The sequence below is a fragment of the Lissotriton vulgaris genome, chromosome 12, assembly GCF_964263255.1.
Source record: "Lissotriton vulgaris chromosome 12, aLisVul1.2, whole genome shotgun sequence".
Taxonomy (NCBI): domain Eukaryota; kingdom Metazoa; phylum Chordata; class Amphibia; order Caudata; family Salamandridae; genus Lissotriton; species Lissotriton vulgaris.
Genome location: NC_141700.1, coordinates 430767037 through 430790234, shown reverse-complemented (window position 1 = coordinate 430790234; position 23198 = coordinate 430767037). Strand labels below are relative to the sequence as shown.

Below are 23198 nucleotides of genomic sequence, written 5' to 3'. Positions count from 1 at the left end.
TTACAACACCTATCCAATCCCCTCGAACCTGACACAAGCATTTGGATTCTTAATTGTTTCCGCATTTAGAGAGTGACACACCGGGAAGAGAAATTACACCTATTACTCAAACGTCCATAAAACGCACATGCGGATAGATTATTTCTTGATTGGTGCCCACTTCACCCACTTATCTTATCAGCCACTATAGATATCCTGTTCGACCATGCCCCTTTATTCTTGGCACTGGAAGTGGAGGAATCACTCAATCATGGATCACGGACATGGTACATAAGGAGAGTCATATTTCGATACCTAGCGCTAGGGGATTCAGTGCGAGAGACTTTAGAGCACTATTTCAAAGAAAATTACACAGGACACGTGTCTTACGCTACTATTTAGGACGCAGTCATGGCGGTGCTATATGGCGAACTCATAAAGCATACATCCAGTTTTGTCAAATTAGCCAAGGCCAAGAAGGAGGTTGTCAAGATCCTGCTTTCCCCGACTGAACACAAAGCCACATGCTCAAATAGTATACATAGAGAGTTTGAGCGTGTTCGGGGTGAGCTGAGCAAATTAGAAGGAATTGCCCCTCTTGATCTCGTAAGTAGTGCTGTGGCTTATTGTCACAAATAATATTTTGTTGAGAGCCACCCCCACATATCTACTTAATCAAAACAAAACCTATTATATAATCAGGGTAGGTCTAATATTCTGGACCTGAATGTTATTCCCAGGACCGTTTTATAGGTAAGTCTGTGGAAGGCCTTAAATTAATTTTATAATATCAAGAATTCTGAAAAATAGCAATATTACTTGTGAAGTGAATGCTATATTTGACTGCACACTTTCCATATAGGCACCCATTGCTCAAAATCATTCAGAACTAAAACAAAAAAGATGAGGGCCCTACTTTTCTGTAAGATGGTGCAAGCCTGTAAGTACCTCTGAAGATGAACAACATGCATGCTCAGTTAAGCACTGACAAATGATCCATTTGTGCTAAAGAGTTTATTTCATGAATGAGTAGCTTTACGTGACTAAGGGCACACATGTTGACCCCACTTATTGACCCCGTATTTCTTGTGTGATTTTTAATTGTTCTCACTATGGATAATAGTAGCCTTTAAGCATGAATAGTAAAGACAACACAGTTATTGATCACATGTTCAAATATGAGATGCCAGAACATGTGAGTTTCTTTTGGAAAATGTTCCTATGGACAAAATTGGAATTTCCATTAAATTAGTGATTTCCTTATGTTACACTTTGGAAAGTAGACTAGAAAATACAGAGACCAACTTATAGCCATACTGGAAGATTAACATGCATCATTTGTTATTTGTATGTAATAGTTGTCATGAGAAACAAAAAGTGAGAACCCTTTCACAATGAATGTGTTATGCTGATAGAGACAAAAGAACAATAGGAATACCCCTAGCCTCAAGCTGAGAAGCCCTGACTCAATATCTGTGAGTAATCCTGGAGACAAGGTTTAGGGAATGCCCTGGATTTTTAGGCTACTGGATCGTCTTTGTAGTATATGTATTATGGGTTATTTTGTTTTTCCCACTTAAAAAAACAAAAGGTTACAGGGACGTTATAGTTAGGCTCAAAATACACTTCTACAAAACCAGTGAAATTCAGCAGTTATAGTTACCTCATTGTAACATATGCTCCCGGAATGCACTGCTTATGACCTCACACATTACATCACTGATGACATGGTCAGTGACATCACCGATGACATCTCGAATGACATCACTCATGACATCTCAAATGACATCACTGATGGCATCACTGATTAGTTCACTGATGGCATCATCCAGTGACTGTGGGTGTTTTCTCAAAGTTACTGAGTGTCAAACATATATATTAAGGTAAGTGGCTGTGGGAGTTTCTATATGGGTGAGTAAGTGGGTGTGTAAGTGGTGTTTACAAGAGGGAGCGGGTTTGTGAGAGACTGGGTATGTCAGTGGGTGTATGAGTAAGTGAGTGGCTGTATGAACATCCATATGGGTGAATGAGTTAGTGTGTAAGTGGATCTAAAGGGGAATAAGAGCATGAATGAGTGACTATGGGTGAGTGTGTGTCAGTGACTGTAAATGCCGAATGAGAGAAAGCATGAGTAGCTGAATGAGTGATTGAACAGGTAGATAAATGTCTGCATGAGTGAGCGACAGGGTACATAGGTGACTATATGAGTGCATGAATGGGTGTGCAAGTGGGTGTATGGGTGAGTGAATGGGTGGGTGGGTGGGTGAGTGATTGTATGGGTGAGTTAATGGCTATTTGAGTGTCTGTATCTGTGAGTGAGTGTGAGAGAGGTTGTATGGAAGGATATGTACATGTCTCAGTGACTGTATAGATGAGTAGGTAGATGTGTTAGCATATCTATGAGAAAATTAGTGGATGTGTGAATAACTGTATGGGTGAGTGAGTGGATATGTTAGTGACTGTATTGGTGAGTTAGTAAGTCTATGAGTATTTGGATAGGTGACTGAGTATGGGAATCACTGTATGGGTGTATGAGTGGGTGTGTAAGTGTCTGTATATCTCTATGACTGGATGTGTCAGTGTCTATAAAACACATTGAGTAGGCGCATGAGTGGCTGTATATGTGAGTTAGTGACTGTGTTAGTGGCTGTATGCGTTAGTTGATTAGTGGGTGGCTCTATGAAATCAGTGAGTAGGTGTGTGCGTGTGGATGATGTCATGAGTGATGTCATTTGAAATGTTACCAGTGATGTCACTGACCATGTCATGAGTAATTTGAGATAATAAGCAGCGCATTGGGGGACATAAGTTAAAGTTAGCTCAGCTGACTATACCTGCTTAATTACTTCCCGGTGCCCTTTGTTTTTTTCAGAGAATTTCTATGCTTTTTTAACAAGTATCTCCATTTGTAAAGTGGTGGAGAAAGGGGGAAGGGCCTCTGACTAGCTTTCATGAATCTCTCTATGTCACACTTACTAGAGGTAACTGGATGGCTTCATGGCCCTTAAGGACCCTCAGCTTCCAAGAGGTTGTCATCCTACAACCAGTAGTGTGCCAGGAGGTGCCTTAGCAAAGTGGTGTAGAAAGGGTGTGTGGCCTTTCAGCAATCCTGCTGTGAGGGATTTACTGGAGGTTTTGGAAAAGGGGGTGGTGATGGACAGAGTTTCTGAATGATGGAGAATACTCCTACCCAGTCAAGAGATCAGGGCTTGATCCATCACCGTTTTTTAGCTCACTGCACCATCCCAGCTCAGAACCTGGCTACATGCAAATTAGTCTGTTCCTGTCCCAGTGCATGATGGGAACAGGGCAAACCAAACTACCAAGCCAATTCTTATACTGGGAAGGAAACAAGCTTCCGGGGACCGGTTTCTGGCATTTCAGCCATCGTCGGCCCGGCTTGCTTGAATCCTGATGGTTCAATGAGCAAGGGACTCACGTCTGAGTATACCCTCCCACACTTAGTGTGGACAAATTCGATTTTGGAAAAGGGGGTGGTGATGGACAGAGTTTCTGAATAGTGCTGAATACTCCTACCCAGTCAAGAGATCAGGGCTTGATCCATCACCGTTTTTAGCTCACTGCACCATCCCAGCTCAGAACCTGGCTACATGCAAATTAGTCTGTTCCTGTCCCAGTGCATGATGGGAACAGGGCAAACCAAACTACCAAGCCAATTCTTATACTGGGAAGGAAACAAACTTCCGGGGACCGGTTTCTGGCATTTCAGCCATCCTCGGCCCGGCTTGCTTGAATCCTGATGGTGCAATGAGCAAGGGACTCACGTCTGAGTATACCCTCCCACACTTAGTGTGGACAAATTCGATTTTGGAAAAGGGGGTGGTGATGGACAGAGTTTCTGAATGATGCAGAATACTCCTACCCAGTCAAGAGATCAGGGCTTGATCCATCACCGTTTTTTAGCTCACTGCACCATCCCAGCTCAGAACCTGGCTACATGCAAATTAGTCTGTTCCTGTCCCAGTGCATGATGGGAACAGGGCAAACCAAACTACCAAGCCAATTCTTATACTGGGAAGGAAACAAGCTTCCGGGGACCGGTTTCTGGCATTTCATCCGTCGTCGGCCCGGCTTGCTTGAATCCTGATGGTGCAATGAGCAAGGGACTCACGTCTGAGTATACCCTCCCACACTTAGTGTGGACAAATTCGATTTTGGAAAAGGGGGTGGTGATGGACAGAGTTTCTGAATGATGCAGAATACTCCTACCCAGTCAAGAGATCAGGCCTTGATCCATCACCATTTTTTAGCTCACTGCACCATCCCAGCTCAGAACCTGGCTACATGCAAATTAGTCTGTTCCTGTCCCAGTGCATGATGGGAACAGGGCAAACCAAACTACCAAGCCAATTCTCATACTGGGAAGGAAACAAGCTTCCGGGGACCGGTTTCTGGCATTTTCAGCCGTCGTCGGCCCGGCTTGCTTGAATCCTGATGGTGCAATGAGCAGGGGACTCACGTCTGAGTATACCCTCCCACACTTAGTGTGGACAAATTTGATTTTGGAAAAGGGGGTGGTGATGGACAGAGTTTCTGAATGATGCAGAATACTCCTACCCAGTCAAGAGATCAGGGCTTGATCCATCACCGTTTTTTAGCTCACTGCACCAAGTATCTCCATTTGTAAAGTGGTGGAGAAAGGGGGAAGGGCCTCTGACTAGCTTTCATGAATCTCTCTATGTCACACTTACTAGAGGTAACTGGATGGCTTCATGGCCCTTAAGGACCCTCAGCTTCCAAGAGGTTGTCATCCTACAACCAGTAGTGTGCCAGGTGGTGCCTTAGCAAAGTGGTGGAGAAAGGGTGTGTGGCCTCAGAAGACCTTCCAGCAATCCTGCTGTGAGGGATTTACTGGAGGTAACAGGAGTGCTTGTTGCCCCCCAATGACCCTCAGCATTCAAGGGGACCTCATTCTCCAACTATTAGTGCACCTGAATTTGTGCTTGCAAAGTGGTTGGTAAAGGGGGCCTGGCACCTGACCATCTCTCAGCAATCCTGCTGTGTAGGGCTTACTGGAGGGGACAGGAGGGGTTTCTGGTCCCTTAGGGCCCTTAGTAGGCAAGGGGACTTCATCCCCCAACCAGTAGTGCACCAGGAGTTGCATTTACAGAGTGGTGGAGAAAGGGGGTTTCGCCTCCAAGGACCTCCCAGCAATCCCACTGTCTGGGACTTACTAGAAGTAAAAGAATGGTTCCTGGCCCCCCAAGAACCCTCAGCACCTAAGCGGACTTCATCCCCCAACCAGCAGAGCACAAGGCAGCACGTTTGCCGAGTAGTGGAGAAAGGGGGAGGGGCCTCTGGTAAAATTTTTAATTTTTTTATGGGAGAGGGCCACTCGGTCCACCTTCCCTGGGGCAATTTGGGCCACGAAGACCCCATTCCACAGGCCCAGGCCTTCTTTTAATGGGGGCCTGCGGGCCCTCGTCCCTGGGCCGATTTCGGGCCCCAGGACCCCAACCCATGGGGCGCAGCCTTTAAAAAAAAAATATTTTACAAATTAAAGGGAAGCCCCTGGGGCCCAGCTTTTTTCTTTTTTTTAAATAAAGGGGTGGAGGGCCATTCGGCCCCCCTCCTGGGCCGAGTTTGGCCCCGGGGATCCCATGCCTCCGGGCCTAGCCTCTAGTGTGGGTGCCCTGGTCCCACCCAGGTCACCCACCTAGAAATATTGGAGTCCACAGGGGGAGCATCAAGGCCCCAGGGTCCCTGCTGTCTCCCTGCCTCCTGTGGGAGCTGAAATTTCTTTCGCACATAGGGAGCTGTTAACATGCAGCTCCCTGTATGTAAAAGCGATTGTGCTTCACTTTGAGAAAGCGAGAGCAAAATGCTTTCGCTTGCTCAAAGCGGAGTACATTTTGCTACGGTAAAGATTCCGCCAAACCATAGCAAACAGCAGTATCCTGGGGTGGGCAACCCAGGACATAGCAGGAGCCAGCCGTGGGGTGTGACAGTCGCCAGCGCTATATATGGCTCCAGAAAGGAGGCCCTACAGCTCCCCTCCTTTCAGTAAATTGGGCTGCCCCAGTGAGGCGTCTCCCGGGCCTTATATGGCCCGGGAGAGAAGGCTGCTTGGCCCCCTCCCTCTTTCTAAAGGTATGCTCCTGGGGAGGTGGTGGTCCTCAGAGCAAGGGGGTCTGCGTGACCCTCCTATGCATTTTAATTTAGCCTGGGGGGGTAGCGGTCACCGGTACACCAGGGGGTTAGACAGGCCTCCTATAGCCCTATATGTAATTATGTAGTTCAGGGAGGTGGCAGTTCTTGGGGCTGGGGGCTCTGCATGCCCCGTTCCTTTGCCTATAGCCCCGGGGAAGTGGAAGTCCCGGAGGCTAAGGGAGATCCATGTGGGTTCTCCCAGCATATTTTATTTTCAAGGAGGTTGTGGACCCTGGGGTTTTAATAAATCTCAGGAGAGGAGACCCATGAAACCCCCTCCTTCATTTTGTACATGCCCTGGGATTTGGCCCACTAGGGGTCTTACTGAAAAAAAACACCTACATTTGCACCAAAATTGAATTAAAAACATGCGTTTAACCCCCGGCCGGGTCCCTGTGGGACCCCCTCACAATATCTGGGGGTCAGGGTATTCCTATCCTGTGCTCTTTTTTCTTTTTTACATTTTTGGGGGACTCAGCTGCAAGCTGAATCCCAAGATGGTTGCTAACACTTTGCTGGTGGAAGTGTTGGCAGCCAGTCAAATTTCAGTTGGAGCCCCAAGTACACTGCAAGAATCCTCGTCTCCAGATACATATGTTTTTTAACGTTAAATATCTCTAAAACTAGTAAATGGATTTACACCAAATCACAGAATCATGCTTTCTGGGCCCACATCTAGCTTTCTGCCAAACTTAGTGTAAATCTGATCAGCGGTTCGGACTGTAGCAGTGTTCAAAATTCCTACAGGAAAATGCATGGGGAAAACAGATTTTAGGACCCCCCTTATGTTTTAGCCCTTGCTTGACGATCACCCTGAAACGTTCAACACAGCACCTATTCCTAAAAGGGTAAACGTTTAAAAAAATGTATGAAGGTGCGTCAAGCGGCACCAAAGTTATTGGCAAAAAAAAACGCTTACCTTGTAAAGGAAAACCACAATCTGCTTTGAGAATGTAAGCATGTGCTTTTCAAAAGATTTTTGAAAACTTTAGAATTTAGCACATTCGAAAGCACTTCAGACAATCCTCATTCAGTCATTCTAATCATTTAATCAATCGGTAATCAATCAATCAACCAAGTATTATAATAATTCTTTAATATGCGCAGACTGAATATTACCGTTTTGATATAAGCACATGTCCAGACGTAGCATACATTTCATAGTTAACAAAAAGGGCTCTTTTTGGATGGCTAATAGTAACGAATTCCATGTTGCACATTTGAAGGTATACGAATTAAAAACAGCCACATGATTTAATTTAGATTTTTTGTGTTGGTCAAAGGCCATGATGGCAAATGCTTACAACTTCAGACTTCTCTCTGTGACACAAAGAAGGAAGTATAGTATTTTATTCCAAACACGGTTTCAGTGGTTCTGAAAGCAATTGTTCAACACAAACATAAAATAGCTAACAGGCTTTTAAAACATGATATCCATAAAAAAGCATTTCTAATTAGCCTCTGGAAGTATTTTTCAATTTAGAAATGTTATGCTGGTTCTAGGTTTGCTGCTCGACTTGTATTTATCCATTATCACCTGCAAACGCAGTTTTCTTGGGCAGACGTTCTTCTAAATGAATACCATCAATGACAGCTTTCAGTCATGGTAGAGTAATGAATGTAATATGTGAGAGAGCGCAATTTGAGTAAAATGTAGAAGTGCACCATATTTACATGTAAGAAGCACAAACTTAGTTAAAGCACATTAGAGTGTCGAAAATATAGAATGCACATACTCACGAGTGTTTAATTAATATAGAATGCATATTTTAGATTGTGAAGCTAATGTAGCAATGTTTAGAAATGTTAGAATGCTATTAGATTCCATGTTATGTGGCTGTTGCAGAAGAAAATGTAATGTTGCCAAACGTAGAAATGTGCAGGCCTCATGGAAATGTATGAAGAACAAAAACGTGCCTTCACAGTTTCACATAAGATGGATTATTACTATTCAGAATATTATTGATCATACGTTAAAGTTATGTTTTATAGAAGTGTTTCATATAATCAGAGTGTAATAGGTTAGAATATTGTTTTAGGCTAAGAAATAAAGGTTCACAGAGTGCAGGCCTGTTTCAAGTAATTTAGTAGGCCTGGAAAGATAAAGTTGTTTCTTTGATCTACATGTGCTAGTTAAAATCGAGTCTTGTTAAGCATAAATTGCAGACCATGTTCGAAGTTTTACGACTTGGAAGATAAGCAGGAGGTCGGAATTTGGGGCCCAATTCATGGGTGTCTGTTTGCAGGTGTGAGGGGGTTCCAATCAAGAGAGTGATGAATAGAGCTCTGTTCTGGGAGACAGGCAGAGGCCTGGAGGAGGCTTCAGGAATTTCCTGGGGGGTACCGGCGGGCCGAGAAGAGCCTGAGAAGCAAGGTCAACGCTAACAAGAAGCCCAGAGGAGTATCAGTATGGAAAAAGCCAGAACCGACACCACGTGAGAGGTGTACGTGAGGGGCGTCTCTGAGGGGCGTTTCAACTGTAATTGTGATTTTGTATTAGGGACAGTACCCTGGGGTGGAGTTAGAGTAGATGGCCTGAGGAACCTTAGAGAGCGGATGGGTAGGCAGAGAGGGCACAACTGCGATGCACAGATTTACAACGGAGACTAAGCGAAAGTGAGTGCACTTCTTTGGAAGTCACCACGGCTGACACCTTTTTAGGTTAAGATTCTGCTAAGTAGGGATGTCACTTAGTCTAGTGTAGGGACAGTCTAACCTGGATTTGTTCTCCTTTACGTAAATGACGCTCAAGTTACAACTTGTGTCTATTCTTGCAAACCTGCTGATCTTTGAATTAGTCTTGGTGATATTTTTCTGTCGCCTAAGAATCGTTTAGAGAATTCATGTTTGTCTTGATACCAGTATATCTCTTGAACCTTATATTGAGATGTTTGTATCTCCAGTTATCTTTGGCTTTATAATAAAAGTTTAAAACTTATTCGTGGTAAGTGGTTCTTCAGAGTTGTGCAAATTATTGGATCGATTAACCTGGTAGTGGATTGCTTTTCACTCTATGACAGGCAACAAAGGTTCAGTCGACCTAAATGGGGATTTAGATCTAGAGTGATCAGATAAGAGATCAAAAATCCCGCCGTCTCATATGTATTATGATGTTTTTCATTTAACATTACCCTGCCTATGTTCCAGCGCAGGGTATTTAGCCCTGCATTTGATTTTCCTGCAGTAAGCTACAGAACCAAGCTTTACCAGGGCTTTAAGTGACCCTCCCTGCCGCCAGCGCCATGAGACCCTTAAGGGCGAGTAGTCGCGCTTTACAAGCCACTTGATTGATTCATTGATTAAGTGTGGTGGGCAGTGGCGGTGCGTCCATTAGGGGCGTTGGGGCATTGCCCCACTAGCCAGGACGACCGTCACTGTCTGTCACGCATTGGCTTTCAATTAAATACAATTCAATTATGAGCGCTGTCACCGGTCCAGACTGTGTAGCACGAGTCACAGAATCATGACTCATCGGACTGCAGCTGACCTCATCATCGCGGAAGGGTGGGGGCGGGCCTGTGGCAGTGTCAGTGCGTGATGACAGGCAGTGTGGCTGCGTGCGTGTGCAGCTGAGCAGAAGGATGGCAGCCAGGGCAGCAGCAGTGTGCGCATTTTGGACTAGTCTTTTTTACGACTTGCCCACGCATGCGCACACACGCTGCAGTACCTTTCCTTCTCCTCCACCTCTAGCAGTCAGATAGGCAGGGACCCGGCTCCCCCGGGTCTCATTATGGGCAGTATTAGCCCTGCTCGTACCCAATCCTGGCGCAATGGCACTGTTAATGCTGCGCCAGGATTGGTTACCGCGCACACAGTTGGCCATTCTGCCTTAACTGCGTCAGCCTCTCTCTTCCGTCCACCCCCCCTCTCCTCTTCGGCACACAACAGCGTGGAGAGAGAAGAGAGCTGCTGACCTCGTGGCCCGTTTGCGGCCTGATCTTCTCGGAGACTGATTGACGAAGTCCGAGGCAAACGGTGCCTTATCTCATTTCTTGCAACAGAGGCCTGGCCCGGCCCGGCAAACACATGGAACCAGCTGTGGGCAAGCTTCCGGCGGTGGCATGCGTGTCCTTTAAACAAAGGTTTACAAGTCGACTTTCCTGAACTTGGTTTGCCAAGAGTTAACAAACAGTGAGCCAGGTAGGAAATTATCATATTTTGGCATTTGCTGTCAGCCGTATGCACAAATGGTTGGAAGCAATGTTAACAGTAGTGACATGTTGTATAGATTTTGGAACTACGGTATATATTTATTGAACTAAAAGTGAGCCCTAGAAATAGAGCCAGTTGAAACCCGAAGGCTGCGTGGTACAATGTAGCAGAGAAAAGCATTTGCCTTGAAAATGTGCATTGGACGTGATGTGCCTTTTATTATTTATGTGTTGTGCTCATTTTACATAACGATAAGCCAGCTTCGGGATTGGGCCTCCAAACGGCACAATGTTGCCCCCAAAGTACGAAAGAGAAACACATGGTGCTGTGGGCAAGCCTTTTGTGCAAAAATGCATAAATAGAATTTTTGGTGGCTGGACAGATTCAAGAAATTTGAATTCTCTTGGCCTTCAATTCTAAAACTCCGACTTAAGCAATCAAAATGCACTGCCTCCATTGTGTAGCTTAGTTGCTTAGGCTTGGGGAAATGAGACAGTTCAGTTTAGAATAACGGGTATTGCAGGGTAGAATGGATTTTTCAGTGCAGTCCGTTAGGGCACACCCGGTGCAGAACTTTACATGTACACCTTGGCACAAATGGGCACAAAAATGCCCGGTGCAAACAACATTTTCGTCAGTGCCTGACAATATTTGACTCTGCAACTTGTTTGTGTGTGTGCGCTTGAAGAACCATGAGGAAGTTGACAAACCTTTATGTAAGTGCAGAGATACTACAGTTAATGCCACTACATTGTTCCTGCTACAACTGCATCTTTCTGTGTGCCTGCTTATCTCCGTTTCACGTGTGCAATAAACAGTGTGCTCGCTTCCAATATTACAAAGGACTGTGGCCCTAGTCTCCCTTACCAATATAGAGACGATGCTAGTTGTGATTTTCGTGTGGCAAGTCAGTTTTTTAGCAATTATTGTCCCGCATCTTGTTTCAGTTCATACTGAGTTTCTACATCTGGGCTTACGCTTAAGCATGGGCGAATTTAGCGAATCTCGCGTTCGCGAATTTTGCGGATTTGCGAACTCGCAATCCGCAAAATCCGCGAATTCTCGCGAATTTGCGTTTTTTTTTTTTTTGTGTTTGCACGGGTTTCTGCCAGTTCGCGAGGGTTTTGTACAATTTCGCAAATTGCAAACTTACCTGTCGGGTCGCAAGTTTCGCGAACTTGTTGTTTCTACGTGTCCAGCCTGTTTGGGACACTCTTCTTCATCACTGCCACTCTCTGTCACCACTGCCACTCTCTGACTACTCATGCCACCCTCTGGCCCACCCATGCCACCCTCTGTTTCATCACAGCACCCTCTGGTTGTCCAGTCAGTGTACATTATTGTGGCAACGCAAGCACACCTTCCCTGCCTCAAGTGACCTGAATTAATTTGGGGCTGATTAATGTGTCACAGAATATTTTTTTAGCTGGCACCTGCTTCCTTAGTGCTTCCTGATTAGTGATCTTTTGCACTTGCTAAGTGCTTTCATTGTTGCAAAATTAATTACAACACCTGCCCTGCCCCAACTGACAATAATGAATTAGGGGCTGATTAATGGATTTGAACTTCCAGCCTGGCTCCTGCTTGTCTCCCTTAGCTGTAATTCAGGACCTTTGTGGCATATGTGTAACTATTCTGAGGTTCAGAGCAGGGTCACATAATAGTTTCAACTGGCAACTGAACTCTGGAGGGGCCCCTCAGGAAGCACTACAGGAAATGGCTACTAATGATGAGCCTGAACTTTTGAACCTGGTAAGTAGTTTCAGTTTTGCTAAGATCGTATTTCTGCAATTTTGCACTTATTCGCGGGGCGCGAACTCACGCGAACAGTGCGAACAGTGCGAGCAAAATCCGCTACTCGCGGATTTGCGGATTTTGCGGGAGATTCGCAAATCTCGCGGATTGCGAATTTACCGAAAATCCGCAAAATCCGCGAGCGAAACGGATTTTCCGCCCATGCTTACTTACGCTGCACAGCGCCGCTTTGCTGCAATGCACTCAGGATTTCACTGGCTTTGTCTGCTGCAGGGGAAAGTTGTATAACTGGGTGAACATCAGGATACAGTGCTTGTGAATGAAATGTTATATGTCTGGAACACTGTTTGCATCAGTTCATTACCTATAGTATGGGGCAATATTGTATAGCATGTGTTACATATCACTCCAGCAGCAGTGAATTGTGAAGTACATTACTATCTGACATTATTAAAAAAGTACTACCAACTTTAAAGAAACTTAGGAGAATAGTCTTGTACAGCCCCAAAGTTACTGAACAATCCTCAATTCACATTCAGTGCTAGCAAGGATAATAGTTTGTTGCTATGCCAGCAAGTGCATTTCTTGGTATTGTAACTCTTGTATAGTGCCTTCTTTTATCACTGAGAAGGCTCCAAAGGGCTTTTGATTTTATGGAAAGAGGCTACTCTCTTTGATTTGCATGGTTTGCCAAGTTTGGATTTATTGTGTGGTTAATGGAAAGAATTTGGGCATCATGTGTGAGGTTCAGAGGTGCCCTTCAAACAATTGTGGCAAACTTGTGGCCATGCTTAAACATGCACTAAAGGTGAGATTTGTGATTTATGCTAACATTTACTTGGGCATTTACCATCTTCTAGTAAGAGGTTTCACAATAGTTATGCTGCTGAGCTAGAGAGCAACTTGTGTGGGAATAGTTTATCTGTCGTAGGCAATGTTCAGAGGGGTGAGAAACATGTAATGGGGACTTAAGGCTATGTCTAAGCTAACAGTGATAATGTACGTGTAAATGTGTTCTTTTATTTTTGCACAATGCCGTATCAAAAACACCAGTGCTCGGAGCTTGAGGAGATCTGCACTTCAGGGAGCACAGTACCAAATAGTAGAGAGGCAGGGACTTTTGAAATGGGTGTCCGCAGAGCCTTTCGCCTCACCACTTTCCAAGTTCACCAGCCGCCACTGGTGGTGGGTCCTGCCAGTGCTCAGACCCAGTGGAAATTAAAATCGAAATTTGAATCGGGGTCCTTTCCGTGACCTATATCAAAGCCTTTAAAATTAAAGTTGAAAATACTGGTTGATTTCTCAACAATATGTGAAAAAACACGTAAGATAATCCATTTCAGGATCCCTGTTTGCAAATCAAAGTTTACATCATTCTGCATTAGCTAAACGTATTTGCATTTTCAAGCTATTGGGTTGCTGTAATTTCTTTCAGGCAACATTTCACTCTTGTGTAGAGCATACTCTAAACTAAATCACTTATAGTTGTCTGGGTGATTTCAGGGTGTGCATGGGTGCTCATGACAGGGCACGATTCAGAGCTCTGGAATTAAGGCTGAAGGCAGTGCAGGTTTCTTACAATGTCTGACAGAGGTTGTTAACAGTATTCAAACTACATATCCATCCAGTCATTGGCCTCTCGGCAGAACACCTAGAGCTATGAGCTCTTCTGTGGAAATAGTAAATTCGAAACTATGCAAAGTAGGTACAGTTAGCTATTAAAATATTGACACTATGCAGATGGAAGATTTCATAAAGATGTAATACAAAAATGTTTAATTGACTAACGTAGCAAGAGGGATTGCAGAGGAAAGTGTTATGAAGAGGAAAGGAAGGGCGAGTGAGACACTTCAAAGACCACTACCTCTTCTACAGATCTTCGTAATGTTTAATTCAGGACCTTATTTTCAGAATACAAAAATTTAATTTCCCATTATTCACACCATTGTCGTTGTTGCTACCTAATTATCCGATGCTCATAACAAGAACTGGCAAAGAACAACAGGTTTGCCTTGTTTTAGGCATGTGCTCATTGCTGTGTGATGTCTGTATGCAGTAACATACAACTTACTTGGAGTGTCCTAAACACCTGATGGTGGAACACTGTGCCAAGCAAACGATTCCAGGCCAAATTGTTTAGGCTGCGCCCTCATCCATATAGTCCACACCTCTTGGACACAATAAATACGTATGCTTCTTTAGCCACACACCATTTAGAGACCCCCTCCCCCAACCATTTTAGATCATCTTAAGCACTGTACAAGACCATGTATTTCCAGAATTCAGAATACTATGCAGACACTTACTGGAAATACAGAGTACATATGGTTGTTAAGACATGGACAGTAGCTGTTAACCCTGGCCTGTTGTTCGGTTCCCCTGGCACTTCTCTTGCTACTCTACTATCATGGATAATGAAAGCAATGACTGGAATAGGAAAAAAGCTAGCCTGTGGGATCCATGAGTACTTCCTGCACTTTCCACTTCTTGGTCCTACCTTAGACTCTCAGCAATAAAAGGAGGATTTTGAGGGGCTACAGATGGGGTATTGGGTCAAACGTCTTTCATTATTAGGAGTCAAAGAGCATGTATTATCTAAATTACTCTGCCACTTGATTATGGTGTGTTGACCTCCACAACACCGCACTACAAATATTTGTTGTTGGCTGCTCACCCACCTGCTGAGGCTATGTTCAGAATAAATATACTCAATATATATTTGAATTGTTCCTGCTAACATTCTTGACTTCAACTTTATGGCCAGCACTTTGGAATTAAAAAATGATCTGAACCTGGAAGAGTGTCACTTTGGAGTTAGGAATAGGCTGACCTCAAGACTCATCTGTGTGACATACTCTCCTCTCTCTGCCTAGATGAGGTTCAGAGAGGCAGCTATGTCTTTAGTCTGCCCCATTTAAATGTTCACTCACTCAACAGAAGACGCATAATGTCGACATTATTTGTTCACATTACATGCACTTGAAGCAAATTCACAATTCACAAAAATGTATGGATCCCACTTGTAATTGATTAGAGAACAATTTGGTGAAAGATAAGCCTCCTTGGGGTACTCAACCATGGGATAACCCCAAGCAGATGACAGATAAAATGGTGGTACTTACTCATAGAATTCGGCAGCAGGTGTAATCTTGTACTTGGAGTACTTGGTACCATTGCTTAGAAGAGACCCGTTGAGAAGCTTGGGGTCAGTGCAGTTTGGGCTGTTCCATTTGTTACCACAGCTCGTCCAGGGCAGTTTTGATGTGAATGATGAGAATAGGTAGTACAAGGACCATGCGATGATGACGTTGTAGTAGAATCCCACATACAGAGCAATAAGTATCACAGCGTAGCCCACACCTAGAAACAATAATCAAAAACACATCTTAGTCAAGCTTCCAAACAGTGCATTAATTATTATGTGAAGAATTTATAGACTGAACCCTCCATCACAAGTGACAAGGTAATTCCAGTGCAGTAATTCCACAACCATGATTACCAAACTGCAGGTATTGTGATGTCCAGGATGCAGTTTTACTGCAGTTTTATGAGTAATCCAATATGCATCCTGTTTGAAATTGGGTTACTGGCTGAGTAGGATGAAACCTCACTCAAGCAGCAATCTCAATTTTGGTAAGTGTGAAACATATGCAAACGCCAAAATGACTTGTGCTTAAATTTCTGATAGCTTGGCACAAAACAATCAGGCTTAACTTAGAGGCAATGTGTGAAGTATTTATGCAGCACATTTAAACAGTAAGAAGTGAAAGCTCAACACAAGAAAAAACCAACACCAATTTAGAAAAGGAGAGATTTATGTAATAAACGATTTGAGACCAAAAAAATAAAAATACAATCAGTGGCACAGGAGATATGCATTTTTAAATATGTAAGTGAAAATAATGCCTAGAAGCACAAAGCGCCAACTGTGGTAATTTGGTCATGCTGGACTCTGACAGAGTCACAAATTTGGGCCAACAGCGATGGAGTGCGGGTCAGATACAGGGGTCAAGTTAGGCCCACTGAACAAAGTGCATTAATTCTAGTGTTGAAGATGCATCGCAACAGCAGTTCCGAGGGGCAGTGAGGCTGTGATGCAGAGTCCTGCATTGGTATTGAGGTTGCTGTTGACAAGAGCTTGTGATGCAAACTCCTGTGTCGGGGATGGATGCACACTGGCGGTTCGATGGAGCTGGGAGGCTGCAATGCGAAGTGCACTACAGAAAAGAGTGGTTCTGTAGGGTAGGTCAATTGACTTGTACAAGGTATTAAATACATTAAGGTAAATATGTCCTAATCATATTTCTGACGGATGAGGACGTCTATTTCAAGTAAGCTGGCACGCGTCTCCCCGCCTCTCTGCATTGTGAACAGGCAGCGTAATTCACGAGTACGGATGGCATTGTTTAAAGACTCTCCCGAGCTTCTTCCCCTTTCTAATGAAGTCGCTTTAAATTAACCTCTGGCGCCTTTCATTCACTGCTTATAGCACATCAAATCTTTTAACAAGTATGGATCGCTTGATTTAGAACCCCGTTCCGTATTGATGCCGCTTTAGTGTAGCAATTGGCACATTGGCTTCCCGTTTTTTAAAAATTGTTCAAGCACTCAGGGGTGTAGACTGATAGTGATTAAAGCACACCATCTCTGCTTGTTTTTAAACCAAAGTTTTGAGGTACGCCATCATTGCTTTAGTGTAACAATTGGCGCATTGGCTTCCTGTTTTTTAAATCACTTAGGCACACACGGGTGTAGACTGATATTGCTGAAAGCACACCATCTCTGCTTGTTTTTAATCCACGGTTTTTGAGGTACGTCATCACTGCTTGCTAGCTGTAACAGTTAGGAGGGCTCCTCCAAATAGTCTGTACTCAGTAGCCCCCACCTTCCTCTCCCCCCTGTGTTTTGCCCCCATAGTACTTTTGATCGCCTCAGCGGCTTCCTTTAAATTACTTCAACCAGCTGGTGAAGACAGATTTCCAGTTTATGTCTGGGTATGTAGTCACCCCATTGGGCATCTTCATGAGTTAAAACATCGCTACACCCTATGCACCATACTGCTTACTGTTCCACATTATTTTTAGACCACAATCCACTGATGTGAGTCTGAGGTGTCGGCTGACACCTCTACAAAATTGCTTCAAGTTGGGTGCCAACTCATAAGGATCCCAAGTCTTCGGTAAGCATGACGTTGCCACTGCATCTCTTGCTTTTCTGACACCAGGTACACACCCCTCTGACCATACTATGGCTTCTATTATTCAACAGGGTGTCACCTCCCCCCCTGTCCTGATAAAGACCCACCTCTGATGCCTAATAAGGGTACAATTGTTAAGGGTCGAAACGTAGACGTATTGTCTCGATTAGTCCACGCAATTTAAAATATAATCATAATAGCACAGGACCTGGAGGAAAGTCATGCCGGAAGCATTCAGCGGGGCTTTTTTAGCCACCTCAATGGAGGGGGGTAGACAGTAACAAGGCACTGGAAAGATGGGAGGCAGCGGTTGGGACTGCACTGGATCGCATTGCCCCTCTGAAAACAGAGAGAGTAAAAGAGAAACGGGCGCCTGCGCCTTGGTACTCGGAAAAGCTCAAAGTGGAGAGGGGTTGCTTCAGAGGGCAGGTAAGAAAATCCCGCAACCAACACGAAAGTGACAGAATAAAGCTAAGTTCCGTGTTGTTTGTGGCTTTTATATGTTTGTTGTTTGACACAATTTGTGTTGTTCATGGTTTCTATACACTGCATTCCCTCACAAATACTGTTTTGTTTGTTTTTGGACACCTGTCTTTCTTTTGAGCTTGATGGTGCCAATGATGAAATCAGGGCAATCCTGGTGAGTACCTGCCAGGCTCCCGTTGGTGGTGCGCCCGTGAGGCGCCATCTCGCTCACACACACTTTTTTCTATCTACCTGAATTTGGCACATAGGTGTGTGTTAATTGTTGTCTCACAACTGTCTTCATTTTTTCCAAGGGATTGGGCATATGTTTTTAAACATGGCATAACATAGGTGTACCTCCTGCCTCATCAATTAAAAGAGAGGAGCTATTTGCAAAAGTTTTGCATGTGATGGCACACCATTAAGTGATTAATTCATGGATGCCTTTGTGGTCTAGGTCTTGTTTTGGGGGTACCACTGGTAAAAAGAACACATGATGGACAAAATGCTAAACAATGCAAATATTCAACCCCAGTCACAAAGATCTGAACTTAATCTATTTGATTTTTTTTATCACTATGGCACCCCAGTTTGGACCCAGCCATACGCAAATCTGTCTTGACTGTGCTCCTCATGGGAACAGTCCAGCCTGAATTGCTGAGCAAGGTCCTCCCTAGACCAGAAAAAAGCATCCTGGGACCAGTTTCGGGTATCACCACTCATCATCAAGGATAGATTGAATCCAGTGGCACAGTGAGCATGGGACCTACGTCTGATCATACCCTTCCCACTTAGGGCGACAAAAGCAAAAAGAACAAATGAGGGACGGAATGCTGAACAATGGAAACATTCACCCCCTGTCACAAAGATCTAATCTAGTCGAAGTCAATTTACAGGCCCTTGGTACATGTATTACTAGGAACTTATAGGTAAATTCAATGTGCTCATTGGGTGTAAGTCAATTTCACCATGTTTTAAGAAGAGAGCACAAGCACTGTAGCACTCATTAGCATTGGTAAAGTGAGCAGAGTCCTAAAAGCCAACAAAAAAATAGTTCAGAAAACATGCAAAAGGTTTAGGGACACCTCTGCAGAAAGGGCCAAGTCAAAGAGATCCCCTTCAGAATGAGAAATAACATCAGAAATGTATTACCACACCCATATTCATGTCTTTTCTTTAAAATATGGACCATATTTTGGGGGCAATTTCTCCCAAGCTTGACATAAATAGTAAATGGTACTTCTACATGTTGTAATACATCTTGAGGTAGTACATTATTGCCTGAAATACCAGTATAGACAGAAGCCCTATTTCCTGCTCGAATCGTTATTAAGAGGCCACTCAGAATGAAGGCCTGACAGATTATTATTCACAATGTCATTATAAGTCTACACAAATTTGCTTAGGGATTTAATGAAGTTAAAGGTTGTAATTTGCACACTCAGTGGCCATGGAATGAAACAGTCCCCTCTTGCCCCCCTTCTTATTTTGCATATGCATATTTTCATCTTCTGAACAACAGCTTGAACATATTGCTGTTTAATGGGGGTTGGTATAACTGGCGTAATTCCACGCAGTGTAATCATGCAGAATTACCCCAAAAATTCTGCAAAATACATTGAATTATGTAATAGGAGTAATTCTGGATTTAACACTATTTTATTGCCCCCTCACATCAAACTTTGACGCTAGGATGCATTTTACTCTAAGAAACAGAGCTAAATGCCATAGAACATAAATAGCAGCATGACCAGTCAATCGCACATGCTAAATGTGCACTCGAGGTAGAATCTACTCCGAATTTACTTTTGGCATTTAGTACTAGTTTCTTAGCACCAAATTCACCCTCACGTTCATAATGGACGTCAGGAAGCATTTTGCGCAAAGAAAATTGTGCTAAATGCAACAGAACATAAACAGTAGCTTGAGGAACTTCTTGCGCTGGCAAAATGTGCTCTTACGTTAGGATTTATTTTCCCAAACTACTGTTAAAAGCATGAGTAGACAAAATTGTATTATTATTGGTAGTTCTCCATGCAAATTTACTGAAATTATTCTGATTACTCTGGCATAATCCAAATTTTGTGCAGGCCCATTATTTAGCAAACTAAAACAATGTTAACATTTATAGAAAAGTAGCAACCTACACCTTGAATATCCCACAAAGGGATATTTTCAGAGAGGCTTATATAGAAAAAGGAAGCCACAATGGCTTTAAAGGCTATGAAACTCAGTAAGCAAACTGTAAATAGTAAAAACAAAATGGGCTTAGTGGGCTTACATTTATAGTTATAAAAAAAGCTATTTAAACACAATTGACTTAATGACCGACGGTAATATAACCTAGGTAGCAAAACTGATAACCTAAGTGTTTAGATCAATAAACAAATAGATCTCAACTGACCACATAACATAAGGCCATCTTTTAACAGGTCCTAGTGTTTCAGATAACACTAGTCACAATGCAACTTATAAGGGAAACAGTAACACTCCAACCCTCTGCAAGCTTAGTGTGGGGTCGCAATTAAAAACAGCTCTGGCTGAATCATCATCAAGACATGAGCACAAAATATGGCATTTCAACTACTGGATTTTGGTTTTTGGAGCCTAGAATATTACTAGAATATTACTCTGTAGAGAGCATTGGGGTACCCAAAGACTTTAAAGGGTATGGCTGAAGTATTCTACACAAACTCGGTATTACAGTGCTTCCCCAAAAATTTTGAATACAACAAAAAAAGCACTTTTTAGAACAACAAATGTTTGTGACCCACCTAGCTTTAATGGACATCAGCAGGAAATTTGTTAATGTCATTAAAGCAACGTGTGGCAGCACACTGTCATTTAAAGGCAGCACATTTTCCATTCAAATGAGCACTAAATTTGCACAGATATACAGTTTAACTGATAAAACTATATTGCACACAAATGATAATGTATGGAAATCAGGTTTCAGTGAATATATATTATTTGTGCATCACTAAGTAAAGTGTCTTGATTTGTTTTGAACCTACTCAAATCTTTACTCTCATCACACTTCAGAATTACAAAAAAATGCTTCATTTAGGCTTTCCTAATGGCTCAATGTGTACTGTTCATTTACAGGTATTCACATTTTGTTGTGAATTACGAAAATGACCCCCTACAGCCTTTCCTTTCAAATCCTCCGTATCACAGCAGCAAGATTGTCACATAATTCACCTTACTTTTTTTCTTTGACTGCAAAGTGCGAGGAGCTTGTAAACATAACCGCCTTGTTAAAAAATAAGCAGCCATGTCAGAAGACACAGATTGACATTTGACTTCTGTCTTTGAAGCTCAGCAAATGTGTGTAAAGATAAATAAGGCATAGAACCACAGTTTGAAAAACACTGGAGTATTAGCATTTTAATCATCATTGGGTGACTGTGGGCCTTGTATAGAGGTTGGCAGGTGGGATAATTGTAAAAAATGTAATAGATATACTATCCGCCATGCTTGACATGGAGTAGTCAATCTTCAAAACTATAAATAAGAACCTTTTTAGGTCGAGCCTATAGCGGCAGCGAGCATGCGCTGTCACTTTGCGAGGCATGCAGTATTCAGTATGGAGTGGAAGATCCGTGAAAGCTCCGCCCACTCTCTAGCCATCTTTTTCACTGGCTTGTGGTGTCTTTGTCGTTCCTAAATGCTGCCTTCCGATTGGTTTTAGACTTGTTAGTCCCTCCTTATAAGTTGTGACTGCCATGTCGTCATTTGTATCCATCCATGGTTAGTGGGCCCTTTAGTTTGAGTGTTGCACAGTATGTTTTATTTAGATTGTAAGCACCATTTTCTTCCTGTGCCTTCCCCTGCCACCCTGCCGCAATCCGTGCCTTCTCACCCCCCTTCCCTCCCATTGACTGTGGTGCCTTTACCCCATCCCCCTCCCTCCCCCTCCCTCCCATTGTCCGTGGTGTCTTTATCTCACCCCCTCACTCCTGTTGTCTGTGAAAACTTTACCTCCCCATCCCTCCCATTGTCCGTGGTGACTTTATGCCACCCCCTCCCTCCCCTTGTCTGTGGTGCCTTTACCTTCCCTTCCCTCCTGGTGTCTGTGGTGACTTTACTCCACCCCCTCCCTCCTGCTGCCTGTGGTGACTTTACCCTACCCCCTCCCTCCCATTGTCCATGGTGACTTTACCCCATCCGGTCCCTCCTGTTGTCCATGGTGACTTTACCCTACCCCCTCCCTCCGGTTTCCGTGGTGACTTTACCCCCCCCTCGTTGTCCATGGTGATTTTACCTCACCCCCTCCCTACCATTGTCCGTGGTGACTTTACCCTAACCTCCTCCCTCTTGTTGTCCATGGTGACTTTACCCCCACCCCTTCCCATTGTCTGTGGTGCCTTTACCCCACCCCCTACCTCCCATTGTCTGTGGTGTCTTTACTCCAAACCCCCTCCATCCCATTGTCCATGGTGACTTTATGCCAACCACCCTCCCTCCTGTTGTCTGGTGTGCCTTTACCCCACCCACTTCCCTTCCTTTGTCTGTGGTGACTTTACTTCACCTCCCTCCCGTTGTCCGTGGTGACTTTTCTCCACCACCGCTCCTTCCCGGTGTCTGTGGTGACTTTACCCTACCTCCCCTCCCTCCCATTGTTCATGGTGACTTTACACCATCCCCCTCTCCCCCTTTGTCTATGGTGAATTTACCCCACCCCCTCCCATTCTTTATGGTGACTTTACCCCACCCTCTCCCCCCGTTGCCTGTGGTGACTTTACCCCACCCCCTCCCTCCTGTTGTCTATGGTGACTTCACCCCATCCCCCCCTACTCCTGTTGTCTGTGGTGACTTCACACCACCCCTCTCCCTTTGTCTGTGGTGACTTTAGCCCACCCGCCATACCTCCCATTGTCTGTGGGGACATTACCCCACCCCCTTCCTCCCATAGTATGTGATGCTTTTCCTTTCCCTCCCCTTCCCTCCCATCATCTGTGGTGACTTTACCCCACCCCTCTCCCTCTTGTTGTCGGTGGTGCCTTTACCTCCCCTTCCCTTCCGCTGTCTGCTGTGACTTTACCACACCCCTTCTGTTGTCTGTAGTACCTTTACCTCCCTTTCCCTCTTGTTCTCCATGGTGGCTTTACCCTAACCCCCCTTTCCCTCCCGTTGTCCATGGTGACTTTACCCCACCTCCCCTTCCCTCCCGTTGTCCGTGGTGATGTTACCCCACCCCCTCCCTCCCATTGTCTGTGGTGACTTTACCCCTCCCTCTCTTTCTCAGTGGGGCCTTTACCCCACACCCCCTCCCTTCCGTTGTACATGGTGACTTTACCACCCCCTTCCTCCCGTTGTCCATGGTGACTTTACTCCCTCATCCCATTGTCTGTTGTGCCTTTACCCCACCCCCTCCCTCCCATTGTCCGTGCTGACTTTACCCCCGCCCTCCCTCCCATTGTCCGTTGTGACTTTCCCACCCACCCTACTGTTGTCAGTGGTGACTTTACCCCCCCTA

At 44.3% G+C, this 23198-nt stretch overlaps 1 protein-coding gene across 1 annotated transcript in view; it reads right to left on the bottom strand.

The window, feature by feature from the left end:
• SLC6A2 (solute carrier family 6 member 2) overlaps window positions 1-23198 on the bottom strand; it is a 1509850-nt gene that overhangs the window by 1006573 nt on the left and 480079 nt on the right. Inside the window, exon 4 of the mRNA XM_086945193.1 lies at window positions 15180-15417. Coding sequence (XP_086801319.1) covers window positions 15180-15417 — 238 coding nt within the window. The remainder of the gene's footprint in view (window positions 1-15179; window positions 15418-23198) is intronic.